Here is a 15,000-nt window from a genome sequence, read left to right as displayed (position 1 = left end):
TACAATCAAAGTTAAAAGCTCCGGCGTCTTAATGGTGTAGATATAATATCTACAAAGTCCCAAAAGATAAAAATCTTCCAGTATATATATAGGAATAGAGCGACTGGCCGTCCGGCATAGATTGTGGAGAGAAAGTGAGTGTCGAATGTTAGACCTATCAGCTTTTATAATAAGTGGCTACGTGACAGAATGTAGAACGAAAAGTATTCACTAATTAGAAATTAATTCGAGGGAAGGCTATAAAAGGAAAGACGATCTAATATTAGAAGGTAAAGTTTGTCTAAGCCTACCGAAATATAACTGGAGTGAGATGAATTCAGTTCTTAATAAAATAAAATTTAATAAGATAAGTGTGAACAACCTTTACTGTGACACCCCCACCCACGTTTAAAATATACTCTTTAACCATTATGGGAAAGATAGATTTTACAAACGGAAGTAAATTTACTATCATGATACTCTAGCATTAATCCATTGTTATGATTTGTGCTACAATTAAATTATTTATTAACTAGACATGGAAATGTTTATATTAACGTAGGTATATGAATGGGTGACAATAACAATGAAAGATTGTGATTACAAATCATTGTGATGAACAACATGATGGCAATGTGATTACAAATCATTGTGATAAACAATAGTGATGGCAATGAAGCATGATTTAAGTCGATGATATGAAGGTAATTTACTGAATGAAATGAATGAAAATGTAAATGGAATATTGACATTTCAATTATTAATCATAAATGAGTGAAAATTCATAACAATAATAGATAAAGAGAAGATTTCCCAAATCATGAGTGGGTATGGTATATATATCCAAACAATACTCAATGTTACATTAAGTTGGGTCATCATGTTTACAAATAAAATTATCGAATTTGTGCGTTCTGATTTGGCATAGTTTGCGAGGTAACTAACAGTATGCATGGGAGGTTAAGTTATACCCTTCTCACGTGTTTACACTAATCGAGAAAGTAGGTCGGCGTGAATATTTTCACAGCCTGGTATGTGAGAGATACTGAAAGTGTAATTTTGCAAAAATAGACTCCACCTTAGTACTCTACTATTATTCATTTTGTTATTTCTTATGTACTTACGTGAGTGGTTTATGGTCCGTTTCGACCACAAACTCTTTTAGCAGTAGATATCTGCTGAATGTCTTTAAAGCAAAGACGATGGCCAGTCCTTCACGCTCTATTACAGAGTATCGTGATTCTCTGTCCAATAATTTTCTGCTTGCATATAAGCAAGGCATTAGAGTTCCCTCATGCTCCTGTAATAGTATACCTGCGATGCCCTTATCAGACGCGTCAGTTCTTACAACAAACTCTTTTGATATGTCGGGTAATTTAAGAATTGGTTCTGAACAGAGTAATGCCTTTAATTGGTTAAAGCTATTCTGACACACTTCTGTCCAAACAATTTTGTTCGGTGACCCATTCTTTGTCAGATTTGTTAGCGGTGTCGCGATGTGCGCGAAGTTGTAAATGTATTTCCTGTAAAAATTTAGGAGCCCAAGTACTTTGCGTACTTCTTTTTTTGTCTTAGGTGGTTGCAATTGTGCGATTTTTGTTTGTTTTTCTGTCTCGGGTGTCTGTGTCCCATGACCAACGGTATGATCAATCCTGCATTTGAAGCTTCGATATTAGTAAACATAGGTTGCGACACTGTGTCTCTATCAAAATACTTTTTTAGCATATTTGCATGGAATGTCTTTGTTGTGTTGTTAATTTTAATCTCGTAATTAACATTAGATTTTACTGCTGTTATTTTGAATAGTCCTTTCCATGTAGCTAAAAGTTTACTCGAGTCATCGGGTAAGAGTATTAGTACTTTGTCACCAATCTCAAATTTTCTTGACTTGCTTTTTCGATCGGAGTATTCCTTGTATTTCTCTGCTTTTTTAGTGACGGATTCCTGTGCTAGCTTACATGTGTCCTCTATTCTGTCTTTCAGGTTTCTTACATATTCGTAAGCAAACATAATTTCGTTATTGTCCTCCTCTTTCCCTTTACAAATGTCGGCTACTATATTGATCGGGCCGCGAGGTGATCGTCCATACATCAACTCAAATGGGGAGTAGCCTGTAGATTCTTGGGGTATTTCTCTATATGCAAATAGGATTGCTGGTAAGTATCTGTCCCAATCATCTGGTTTTTCTGCTGACACTTTTCTTAACATATTCTTTAGAGTGCCATTAAATCTTTCACAAAGACCATTTGCTTGGGGGTGGTAGGGAGTTGTGAATGAGTGTTGGATTCCCATGAGTTTCATGGTTTCATGCATCATATGTGATGTAAATTGGGGTCCATTGTCCGACAGTATCTCATTTGGTATGCCTATTCTAGTAAAAATTGTCATCAATGCTTCAGCTATGTGATCCGATGTAGTTGATTTCAATGCTATCGCTTCTGGCCACCTGGTTGCGTAATCGACTAGTGTTAGTATGTGTGTATGGTTTCTATCTGATTTTGTTAAAGGGCCTATAATGTCAATTGCAACTTTTGAAAAACTTTTTCAATAACTGGGGTTGTCTCTAATGGCAATCTCGGTATTCTGCCTTTTGCGACTCTTCTTTGGCATGTGTCACACGATTTCACATATTCTCGGACGTCTTTAGTAATTCCAGGCCATGTGAAATTCTCGGATATTCTCTTCAATGTGGAAGAGCTCCCAAGATGTCCAGAAGTTATTGAATCGTGCGCTATTCCAAGGATTTTGTTTCTGTAAATACTCGGCGTGACCAGTTGTTTAGCTATTTTGTTTCTTTTCCTATGTAACCTGAACAGAATATCTTTTTCAATGATGTATTCAACTTTTGATTTCGTCCCTTTGTTTGCGATATTGAAATATGATGTTAAAGTCGGGTCCTTTTTCTGTTCTTCAATGAACGTGTTCCTGTCAAATTGTTGTGGTTCTAGAGAAATAGTCATTGGCTTCTCTGTTGTCTTAGTCATCTTTCTTGTTTCTGCTAGACAAGCTGTTTCTTGGGTTAATGACCATTCTTTTACATCTGTTGGGTTGTCTTTAAGACCTTTTTTTTGCCAACAATAACATCAGCGACGGGGTTGGGAAGTATACAGCATTCCACTATTCCTGTATAGTATGGGGTTTCTATGTACACATTAGCTGTTTCAAAGGTTTCGACTGTGCCACTGAATGTGATGCATTGTACCGTTTTTCCAGTTTTGTCTTCGTCATTGATCAAAGATGCTTTTATTCCTACTGTACTGCATCCTGTGTCTCTCAATATTTTGCAATCAGTTCCATTAGCTTTGCCTTCACAAAAAATTAGCGATCCTGACTTGTGAGTTTGTGTTAAAAGTGACATACCTTTCACGCAATACACATTTATATTTTCTCCTGACATTACTCGTGTCTGATTATTTACACTTGTTTGGAGTGATGCATTTGCAGTTTCTTTCGGATATCCCACGATTTTGTAACATTTGTCTGCTGTGTGGCCTTTCATTCCACAATATTGACATTTAATTATAGGTTTGTTGGTTTTCTTATACTCAGTATTATTGTCAGTGCTATTTCTTGTTTTGTTTTGATAGGGTCGGCTATGGTCTCTATTGAACTGTTTGTTCCATGGTTTGTTACTATGGTCATCCTGTTTCACTTGCGTGTTCCGAGTGATTGATCGGCTCGTTCTATTTGAGTACTGAACTTTAGGTGTACCTGGACTCTGAGCAGCAGCAGCGTAGTATGGTTCCTTCAATGTTCTGCTAAGGGGTGTCAATGGATGTGCGCTGTTAAAGTTTTCTGCGTAGATTTTTAATTTGTCCAAGTTTTCTGGCTTTCTCTCTTTAAAGAATGCGACTAAATCTGGGTTGCAAGCTTGATAGATTAGATTCTTCAGCGTGAGATAGTAAAGGCCTGCAAAGTCGTCTTGTTTTACGTTTGCCAACTCAAGCCACCGATTTAGAAATTGAGTAATTCGGTTCACGAATGTATTAAAGTCTTCTCCACTTTCCGGTTTTGCAGTGTGAAACCTTTCCTGGTAACCATCTTCCGTTAATCTAAATCTTTTTAGTAGAGCGTCTTTAATTTTACCATAGTCATCTGCATCTTCAGTTGTTAAGGTATAGAAAACTTTTAGCGGTTCTCCGGATAAGCAGTTAATCAAGGCTGTGGCCCATTTGCTTTCTGGCCAACGATAACCTTTAGCCTGAACTTTGAATCGGTGTAAGAAGGATTCTAGACAGTCTGAGCGTTCATCGTATGTTGGCATGCGTGGAAGTTTCACGAAAAATTCATCACTATTATTATGTTTTCTTTCATGACCGGTTTTTGTTTTTTCAATTTCCAGCATCATTTGGGTCCTTTTGGTTTCTTCTTCTGCTAAAGCTATTTGTCTTTTTAGTTCCCTTTCTTGGACTTTTTTTTTCTCGTTCTTCTCTACGTATTCTTTCTTCATGTTCTTTTTCTTCTCTACGAATTCTTTCTTCATTTTCTTCTCTACGAATTCTTTCTTCATTTTCTTCTCTACGAATTCTTTCTTCATTTTCTTCTCTACGAATTCTTTCTTCATTTTCTTCTCTACGAATTCTTTCTTCATTTTCTTCTCTACGAATTCTTTCTTCATTTTCTTCTCTACGAATTCTTTTTCTTTTTCTTCTTTTATTTTCTCTTCGCACAATGAAAATATCCTTTCCTGGGGTATTTCTAAGTCCTTTGCGAGACTTAAGTATCTTTTATATGCTTCCATTTTTGCAATAAATTAGTTACGATGTTTTATATATATTATATTGACAGGATACTGTTACTGACTGTTTTATTTATTTACACTTACTGGAATGAACTGTTCTATTTTTAGAAATCTCTCTCTCTCTCTTATTTCAACTTATTATGTATGTTGAATTTGATGCCTTTTATCGTTATATCTTATAAAGCAATGTGTCAATACAATGCGGAGTTATGACTTGAGTCCATAACAATGTGTCAATCGCGTGTACTCTAAACTATGTTACTACGAAAAATGTATCACCAATGTGTGTGACTCGTCGTTAGTTTGTGTACAATTATTCGCAATGACGCTAATATACTAGAGTGTGATAACAATAATAGGATGCCAAAATAATCCCAAGTTATCTATCACTAAATATAACACGACGGCTAGTAGACTCCTTTTATTATTATTTAGTTTTTAAAGACTCACTTTTCAGAACATAATATATAAGTGGTTTTCGGTAACAGTAGTATGCCAAAAATGTATTTAAAACAAATCACTATGCAAAACAAATCACGATGTCTATAGTTACTATGTGATGCCCAACTCATGTAAAAGAGAATAATGAAGGATATATTTACCAACTCAGTTCGTGGCTGGGACCTCTCTCTTGTTCAATGGTTGTTCAACAATTGTAATTAGGCATTGAAGAGTGTTTAACAGTGATGTCTGAAATACAAAACAATAAAATATCGTAAGATTTACAATAGTTACAAAATGTGTTCACAACACTGAGTGATTGGATGATAGGTGAATGAATCGTTATGGAATGTAAACATATTGAAAACAATTCATGAATGAGGCAAACAACAAAATGAAATGAGTGATATAATAACAAAGTGGACAAGGAATGAATGAATGAATGAAAAACTGAGTGAATAAATGAATGAATGAATGGATAATGTATGAATGAAAGAATGAAGGGATGAATAAATGTATGAATGATTGGATAAATGAGTGAATAAACGAATGAATGGATGAATGAATGAATGAATGAATAAATAAATGAATGAACAATGAATTAATGAATGATTTATAAATGAATAAATGGATGAAGGAATGAATCAATAAAATGCTATTCAATTTGAATGAAAGAATGAATGGATAAATTGCTATTCCATTTAAATGAAGAAATGAAAAAGAAAAAAAAATTAATCCTGTAAATAGGGAGTTCAATTAAAATATGATCAAGTGGGGCAATTAAGAGTTTTACAATTTAAACTTTAAAGTTAGATGAAATAGATATAAGTAACTAAATAAATTCAATTCTTTATATGTGTCCCCTCCAAAATGTCATGGTCTCAAGTGAGTAAAGAGCTACTCGACTATGCATAAAGATATATGTAGAATGAGGCCCCAGAATTTACTAGTTACTATAAATGAAAAACAATTAACGATTTGTTTACAATGAAATAAAAATAATGATGAAATTTAATTAAAAGAGATAAACAGTGATCGTGGCAGTTACAAATAGAGATATGAATATTTTACGTAACTTATGATAATATGTCAGGTTCATAAGTTTACGTTTCCAGGCAGTTGATGGGCTTGGATGATCTATTCCTCTGATAACAGGATCGGACTCGTAAAATTCCACTTCCAGGCAATTGGTAAGAAGTTATTGTGTAGTCCTTTGACAGCGGGCTTGGGTTTGATCCTTGAAGATTATACAATCAAAGTTAAAAGCTCCGGCGTCTTAATGGTGTAGATATAATATCTACAAAGTCCCAAAAGATAAAAATCTTCCAGTATATATATATAGGAATAGAGCGACTGGCCGTCCGGCATAGATTGTGGAGAGAAAGTGAGTGTCGAAAGTTAGACCTATCAGCTTTTATAATAAGTGGCTACGTGACAGAATGTAGAACGAAAAGTATTCACTAATTAGAAATTAATTCGAGGGAAGGCTATAAAAGGAAAGACGATCTAATATTAGAAGGTAAAGTTTATCTAAGCCTACCGACATATAACTGGAGTGAGATGAATTCAGTTCTTAATAAAATAAAATTTAATAAGATAATTGTGAACAACCTTTACTGTGACAGCGCTTGGCTAAGAAGCTCATAACATTGCCATCCGGAAGTTTAACAAACCAACACACAAAACTATGTGTAATCTTAAACTTTTATAGTCTGGTTAAAACAGTTAAGTGAGAATTACTCATAAACGCGGATGGCAAAAAACAATAACAAAGACCCGAGTGACGTCAACTGCATTCTATCTATATATGGTCATCATGTTTGTCTGATGGATTGAGATTTTAATTTTTATGCCATATCATTTTTATAACAGGAAATACATTCGCAGTGAGTTTATTCCCAATAAGGACAAGAATTTGCAGAGGTATTTTATTTTGGTAACAATTTGGCATTGCAAGCCTCTAACTGTCTTATACCAGCTTATTATGTTTATTTATATTATGAAAGATAACTCTATTTCATATTGTCAGCTTTGTTTGTTTCGTTTTTGTTGGAGTACAACAATCCGGGTTTTTTTTTGGTTTTTTTATTTGTCTGCTATCATTTTGGTGCTACCATATTCAGTACAGTGGACCTCCGTTACAGTGAAGTTTGGGAAATGAAATTTAGTGAGGACAGGTATTATTCAATTAGCTATTATGAACAAGAGTAAAATAAAGGTTTTTGAGCATGACAAAATTTTTTATCTCTTTCTTTTACTTGAAGATCTCGTTGAATCCAAGCTCATCAAATCCAAGGTCCATTGTAATGTTTTGTTTCATGTTTTGTTGTTTGTTGTTTTGTTTTACAAATTTTTATTATAATAATTTTTTAAATAAGCGGAGAACCCGCAATATTTGCAGAAAAATAAAGGCTATTAGGAACAGGTTATCTTCTTATTAATTTGAGTTAGCGAATGATAGAATTAGAACACTGAAATATATAAGAAGGTATTCAAGTTACTCCTATATCAGTCTGTAAAATATAGTTTTATAATTTTTAGATTTGCCAGTAATTCTGTGCTCGATGATAAAAAAATTTCATCGGGTGTTTGGAACAATGTTGATCCCCAACCCTATTTTTTTTTTTTTTTACCCAAATAATAGATTCCAATTGCTTTTTGCAGGAATTACCTGGTTCTTGCCTGGAAGAAAAGTAAATATAAAGGTGATGAAACCACCATGGCTTGTTCTGATGCTGCTTTTGTTGCCATTGCTAGCGAAACTTGTAATGCTGCTGTCACTTTTGTTTCTACTACTACTGCTACTACTACTACTAATACTACTACTACTACTACTACTACTACTACTACTACTACTACTACTACTACTACTACTACTACTACTACTACTACTACTACTACTACTACTACTACTACTACTACTACTACTACTACTACTGATACTAATACTACTCTACTACTACTACTACTACTACTACTACTACTACTACTACTACTACTACTACTACTACTACTACTACTACTACTACTACCTACTACTCTACTGCTCTACTGCTGTTGCTGCTATACTGACTACTACTACTACTACTACTACTACTATACTACTATACTACTACTACTACTACTACTACTACTACTACTACTACTACTACTACTACTACACTACTATACTACTACTACTAAACTACTACTACTACATACTACTACTACTACTACTACTACTACTACTACTACTACTACTACTACTACTACTACTACTACTAACTACTATACTACTACTACTACTACTACTACTACTACTACTACTACTACTACTACTACTACCACCACCACTACCATGACAACGACTACTTCTACTGCTGTCATCCACAGTTTGATTCTAATTAGTATTTAATTTGAAATGTAAACCTCACACTGTGTTTTCTTCCTTCCTATTTCGCCCTGCGTTGTTTATTCGGGTAACACAGATACAACGGCTGTTGCGTGAAATAATATTGATTTTTATAACATGACAAGTGACAATAGTGAATTGATAATTATATAGTAATGCTAAGTGTTACGAGAGTCCTCATAATGTTGATGATGAAGATGATTTTTCGGTGTTTAAGGTTAAGTTATACTGTGTTAAACAAGTAAGTCATATGTGTTGATCAAAAAAAAAATGTAGAAAGAGAGAAAAGAATATTGTTTTTATATTTAACCATCCAATCATCTGCGTTTATTTTTAAATTTAAAACCTGCATCTCATTTCGTGGAGTTGTGATAATATGGCATAACCCTGTCTTGCCATTGTCCATTTTTTGGGTAAACGGACGTAAATTAAATTAAATTAAATTGAGCTTTTATATAGCGCAATATCCACTAAACGTGCTCAAAGCGCTTTACGTAAGCAGTATTTATTACTCATTGCTTATTTTAAATTATCTCAAATGCTGACACCGTCAGTATTGAATAGTAGTAAGCTTCGTAGTCTGAATGACTCTTGCTGAGAATTGTGTGATTCAGTCATGGTCGATGAGTATAATATATTATCTGCTCTCTCCATCCATGTTGTTGATTGTCTCCATTGGTCACGGTCCTGGGCCAGAGTCTTGAGCCTGTCAAGATCTTGTTGTGACTTTAGTAGTACGGAGGGCACTGCAGTATTTCTTAGTTCTTCATGGATATATTCGGCCTCATCTGAATCCAGAAATTTCTGATATGTAGAGAGATCCTGGTGCAGGGTAGTTACTATTGATGTTGAATAAGTCCCTATAAATGTTACGTCTCGTGCTACTCTGAATACACTATCTCTTCTACTGATTGTTGTACTCCATAATATACATTGTTTGTATCGATCGTAAAATCAATCAATCTATACAAATTGAAACTAATTGTTTGGTATTTTTTCTGCTTGCTCTTATTGCATGCTTGTGTTGTGTTATTTTTCAATGGACTAATGCTACATGTTTTATTATATTTATTTATTATTTTTAAAAATGTATTGTGAAATTGTGTGAATGTTTTGTTTTTTTTGGGGTTTTTTTTTGTGCCCTTAAAAATGTCAAAATGTATGGGATTGATATTGTAATTGTGACCCCTCGTCTCAAAACGGTGTTAAGTCGGGATGATTAAGATGTTGAAAATGGAAATTGTAGCCAGAAATATGATGCTTAAGTTGAATTTGTATGCTTTATAGTTATAGAGGAGAAGGAATATCATACTTTACTGTGCTAAATACCGACGTTTTATATTTTTGACCAGTTTAACTATAATTTGACTTTATAGCATCTGGTCCATCCCGACGTAAAACTATTTGTGACCCCTCGTCTCAAAACGGTATTATGTCGGGATGGACCAGATGCTAAAAAGTCAAATTATAGTTAAACTGGTCAAAAATATAAAACGTTGGAATTTAGCACAGTAAAATATGATATTCCTTCTCCTCTATAAAGCATATAAACTCAACTTAAGCATGGTATTTATGGCTACAAATTCCATTTTTAGCATCTTAATCATCCCGACTTAATACCGTTTTGAGACGAGGGGTCACATTTTGAGACGACGGGTCACAATTAGGTCCTATGCAGTCAACATTTTAGATTTAGAGAGGTTTTTCACCGAGAGTTGAATATCATATTCTCATCAGGCTTTTTATAGCTCTGTGTACTTGGAGAGTGACCTATCTAAATTTATCAAATTAATATATATAGTGTTGCTATTGGTTCTTGGTTGTATATTTTTACATTTTTGTGCATTTGCACACACACACACACACACACACACACACACACACACACACATATATATATATATGTATGTATGTACACATTGACACATTGTCGCCATAGGTTCTCAACTTTGTGTTTATACATTTTCATGCACGCCACGTCTGTAAACGAATTTCCATTTGTTTGGATGAATAAAGTATGTATGTATGTATTATTATTATTATTATTATTATTATTATTATTATTATTATTATTATTATTATTATTATTATTATTATTATTATTATTATTATTGTTATTATTATTGTTATTATTATTGTTATTATTATTATTATTATTATTATTATTATTATTATTATTATTATTATTATTATTATTATTATTATTATTATTATTATTATTATTATTATTATTATTATTATTATTATTATTATTATTATTATTATTATTGTTATTGTTATTGTTATTGTTATTATTATTATTATTATTATTATTATTATTATTATTATTATTATTATTATTGTTATTATTGTTATTATTATTATTATATTATTATTATTGTTATTATTGTTATTATTGTTATTATTATTATTATTATTATTATTATTATTATTATTATTATTATTATTATTATTATTATTATTATTATTATTATTATTATTATTATTAAAGTGTCAAAATGTATGGGATTTATATTGTAATAATTACAGGTCCTATGCAGTCAACATTTTGGTTATAGAGAGGTTTTTCACCGAGAGATAATATCAAATTGTCATCAGGCTGTATAATTGGACACTATGTGGGTCGTTACAAATGGGAATATGCTCTTAAAAAAAAAAAAAAAAAAAAAAAAAAAAACCAACAAACTGCTAAACATAAACAAACAAACAAAAAAAATTCCCTTGATTCATCCCATAGGGGAAATTTTTCTCTAGGGTCTATTTCCAAGGGAAGACTGGAATAATCCAGGCATCAGCCGCAGTGCATCGCCGCAAATTGAGCGAGGGCGAGGTGACTTGCTCAATCAAGGCCATCACACAGCGCAGCGGCGGGTGATCGAACTCGGTACCTTCCGGGTACGAAGCAAAGACCGTACCGCTGAGCCACGCTGCCCACATGTGGCGTTTCGGGTTCAAAACACATCAAGTGATGTGTTAACGATTTAACTGATATAATACTTTTTAAAATATGTGACCCCTCGTCTCAAAACGGTAATATGTCGGGATGAACCAGATACTAAAAAGCCGAATTAAATCTAAACTGGTCTAAAATTTGAACTATTGCTATTTACCATTCTAAGATACGACATCCATTCTCTTCAATAAAATATACAAACTAATGGCAAGGCTGATATTTCCGACCATAAACTCAATTTTCAACATCTTAATCATTCCAACATAATACCGTTTTGAGACGAGGGGTCACATATTGGCTGAAGAAGGATTTTGAGCCAGAAATATTCCGTGTATTTCGTATTTCGTTCTTTTTTGAAACTGTTATCTTTTTTTGTCTCTTACTCTTTACAGATCTCAGCTTCTAGCATCTTATGTTGACTGAGACAATGTGTGTGTGTGTGTGTGTGTGTGTGTGTGTGCATGTGCATGTGCAGGATTGTCTCTGCGTTTGTTTGTGTGCATTCTCATTTATTATTTTTCACGGGGGCAGCGTGGCTCAGTGGTAAGGTCTTTGCTTCGTACCCGAAAGGTACCAAGTTCGATCACCCACCTCTGCGCTGTGTGGCCTTGAGTAAGTCGCCTCTCAAGAATGCCATAGTTGATATTTCGTTCCAACATTTAGAATATTTGGTCTGAACAGCTTCGGAAACCAATAAATAACGAGGTGAAATTGAATGTATGCTTCAATGTAATAAACGAAAATATATGATGAGGACGTGTCGGGTTTCCCCTTTATGAACAAAACAGTATGAATGAATAACACTGCAGACTCTCACTTATCCTGATTTGTTGATGAAGGAGAAACCCAAAACCATTATATGTTTTCGTTTATTTTATTGAAGATTATTTTCACTTTCACATCGTTATTTATTTCTTTGAGCGTCAAGCAGCAACTTTTACATTCATCATCCATCGTGGCGTGTGCTCTTGAGCACTTAACCGGTCAGCTATCTCCACGAATCACGATCCTCTGCGGTGCGCATGAAATCTGTGTTGCTTTTAAAATCACATTTGGACATTCATTAGGAAACCAATATTTATAGTTGTATATTTTTTGTATACACGCGTTTGTCCAGACACCAAAGGGTTTCGTGTTTCATTGCTGATGGATTTCCTCGGATCCGCGGAAATCCGCGATTTTGGAGTCAGAGGAGGAATTTCCTTCTTTATAAAAAATTGCTTTTGCCCCAATCAGTGAGAGACTTGATGTGTGGGGAACAAACAGGTTCAGTTTCTCACTCTCCATAAGTTATCTAGTTTATAAAATGATAGTTCATCATCTGAAATTGTTCTAAAGATGGAGATTAATGCAGTAAAGAATGGGGCTTAAAGGCATTCGTTCAATATTTTCCTCCTTTTTAACATTTTGTCACCATCGGCACTGGTGTTTAAGTACTTACTCACCTCCATCATTTTTTAGATGCTTCGGGTTTGGGTGATTTATTCTAGTTCTGCATGTTTGTTTGTTTTTTTTGTTGCTTTTTTTGTTTTGTTTTGTTTCGGTTTTTTTTTGTCGTTGTTATTAATGTAAAATATGTTATTTCGTTTCTATTATTTTTTTTTCTGAATTTGTAAAAGATTTTTAAAATTATGGGTTTTAAGGAGACGTCATAGGAAATGCAAATAATTCAAGGCAATTATTTCATGATACTGAGATTTTCTGTTTGTTTCTTATTTTTAAAAATTTTGTTTGTTTTCTCTTTGGTATTTCATTTTTTATCTGGTTTTATTTTTGGCACAAAATTTCTTATATTTCTGAAAGTTCTTTTTATTTTTACACATGTAATTATTTGTTTGTTGATTATTTTAAAATTCTTTTTATTTAATTTTTGTTTGTTTGTTGGTGCTAATAATGATGATCATGTTGGTTTTGTTTTTATTTTATTTTAATTTTCTCCCTATATTGTATTTTGAAGAGCCCCTGGTCCAGGATTGTTACCACCTAGATATGATTGCATGTGGCATATTTTTTTAATTGAATTTTTATTCATTTTAAAATATTTTTTCATGCAATAAGTGGTCTTTGTAGTCTTGTGATATGACGCTACTCTTTATATTTGGAGTCCAACTATCCAACTCCGGTGTAAAATGAATAAATAGTTGGTAACAACAGCCTTTTGACAAGGTATCTGCTGCCCTTGGCCTTAATTCAGGAGATAGACGAAGGCCAATGGCCGGAACGTCGTTTGTTTTAATTGTGTTGTTCATTCACGAGTCAGATTTACTCCCTCTATCTTTACTTTATCTCCATTATATTGACTCATTTAGGCACCTCTATTTATTTTAGTTTTGACAGACGTCGGGTCTCATGGTTAAAGTTTTTTTTTTGTTGTTTTTTTTTTTTTTTTTTCTACCACTATTTGACCTAGTTTCTCATTATTATCTTCTTCACCTATTACATACAAACTATTGACGTCATCGAAACATTGTGTTTTTTATTTTTTTGGGTTTTTTTTTTTTTAAGAACTTTTCTGCCATGGTCATAATTTGTTTACCAATCATGTTTTCCCCTAGACTTAATGTTAGCATCACTCTTGACTTGACACGTCTTTATTTAAGTAATTCAACGTTTCTTATCTTATCTTATCCTATCTTATCTTATATTACTAAAGGCTTAATAGGAATTATCCTTTAACACTCTCCTTACCATCTACAGGAAAATCGTCACATTCGTTACGATACTACAGACCAACATTTCTCTTATTCAAATTTCTTTTATACATCATAAACTTTAAAGAAAATGAAAAAAGCATGTTTTACTTAAGAAATTATGTATCGTGAGATCTTTACTGCTATTGTGTTTGAGTGATTAAAAAATCTATTTTTGTGTTAGTTTGGTGTGACGTTTTGGGGGAAATCCTGAAAATGGCAGGTAAGGAGAGAGTTAAATGCCTTTTACAATAGATTACAGAATCTCATATAGCTTGCATTGTATCATTCACAGACAGTTTTACACAACTTTGAATATCAGAAAAAATGTATCAATTATCCGGCAATGTAAAATCGAAAAATACTATCCATAGAATACTGGTAATTGAAAATTGGTCAAGATCGAATGAATCATAAATGTGCAAAGTTCATGGTACAATTCAATGTTTGAATGTTTTGAAAAGAGAAAATGTGAATTCTTTTGGAGTTTCAACAATTAATTGGCTGGGGTCTCTGTCAAAGGTTTTCTGCTTTCATTTCTAATGTATAAAATCAACAGATAACCGTCAATTGACAAATTAATCATGACAATAAAAAACGTATATCTCTGAACTCGGTATCATAACCATGATTGATGTCCTGACCAAAATCAGGAAAGATCTTTACTCCATGATCATCATCATCATCATCATCATCATCATCATCATCATCATCATCATCATCATCATCATCATCATCATCATCATCATCATCATCATCATTATCAACATCATCATCATCATCATCACATCATCATCACCACCAC

General features: G+C 33.2%; 1 protein-coding gene across 2 annotated transcripts in view; it reads left to right on the top strand.

The window, feature by feature from the left end:
• Nucleotides 1-15,000, top strand: part of LOC144959845 (glutathione hydrolase 1 proenzyme-like) — a 48,242-nt gene that overhangs the window by 5,464 nt on the left and 27,778 nt on the right. The window contains exon 3 of one of the 2 annotated variants that reach the window (XM_078892636.1): nucleotides 7,034-7,084. The exons of the other annotated variant lie outside the window; for it this stretch is intronic. Coding sequence (XP_078748762.1) covers nucleotides 7,034-7,084 — 51 coding nt within the window. The remainder of the gene's footprint in view (nucleotides 1-7,033; nucleotides 7,085-15,000) is intronic. 2 annotated transcript variants of the gene reach the window in all.

The sequence above is a fragment of the Berghia stephanieae genome, chromosome 14 (genome assembly GCF_034508935.2).
Source record: "Berghia stephanieae isolate SIO BIC M18660-M18661 chromosome 14, UCSD_Bste_1.3, whole genome shotgun sequence".
In the NCBI taxonomy this organism is placed as follows: domain Eukaryota; kingdom Metazoa; phylum Mollusca; class Gastropoda; order Nudibranchia; family Aeolidiidae; genus Berghia; species Berghia stephanieae.
The sequence above is the reverse complement of the archived record's forward strand: the minus strand, read 5'-3'. Positions and strand labels throughout refer to the sequence as shown.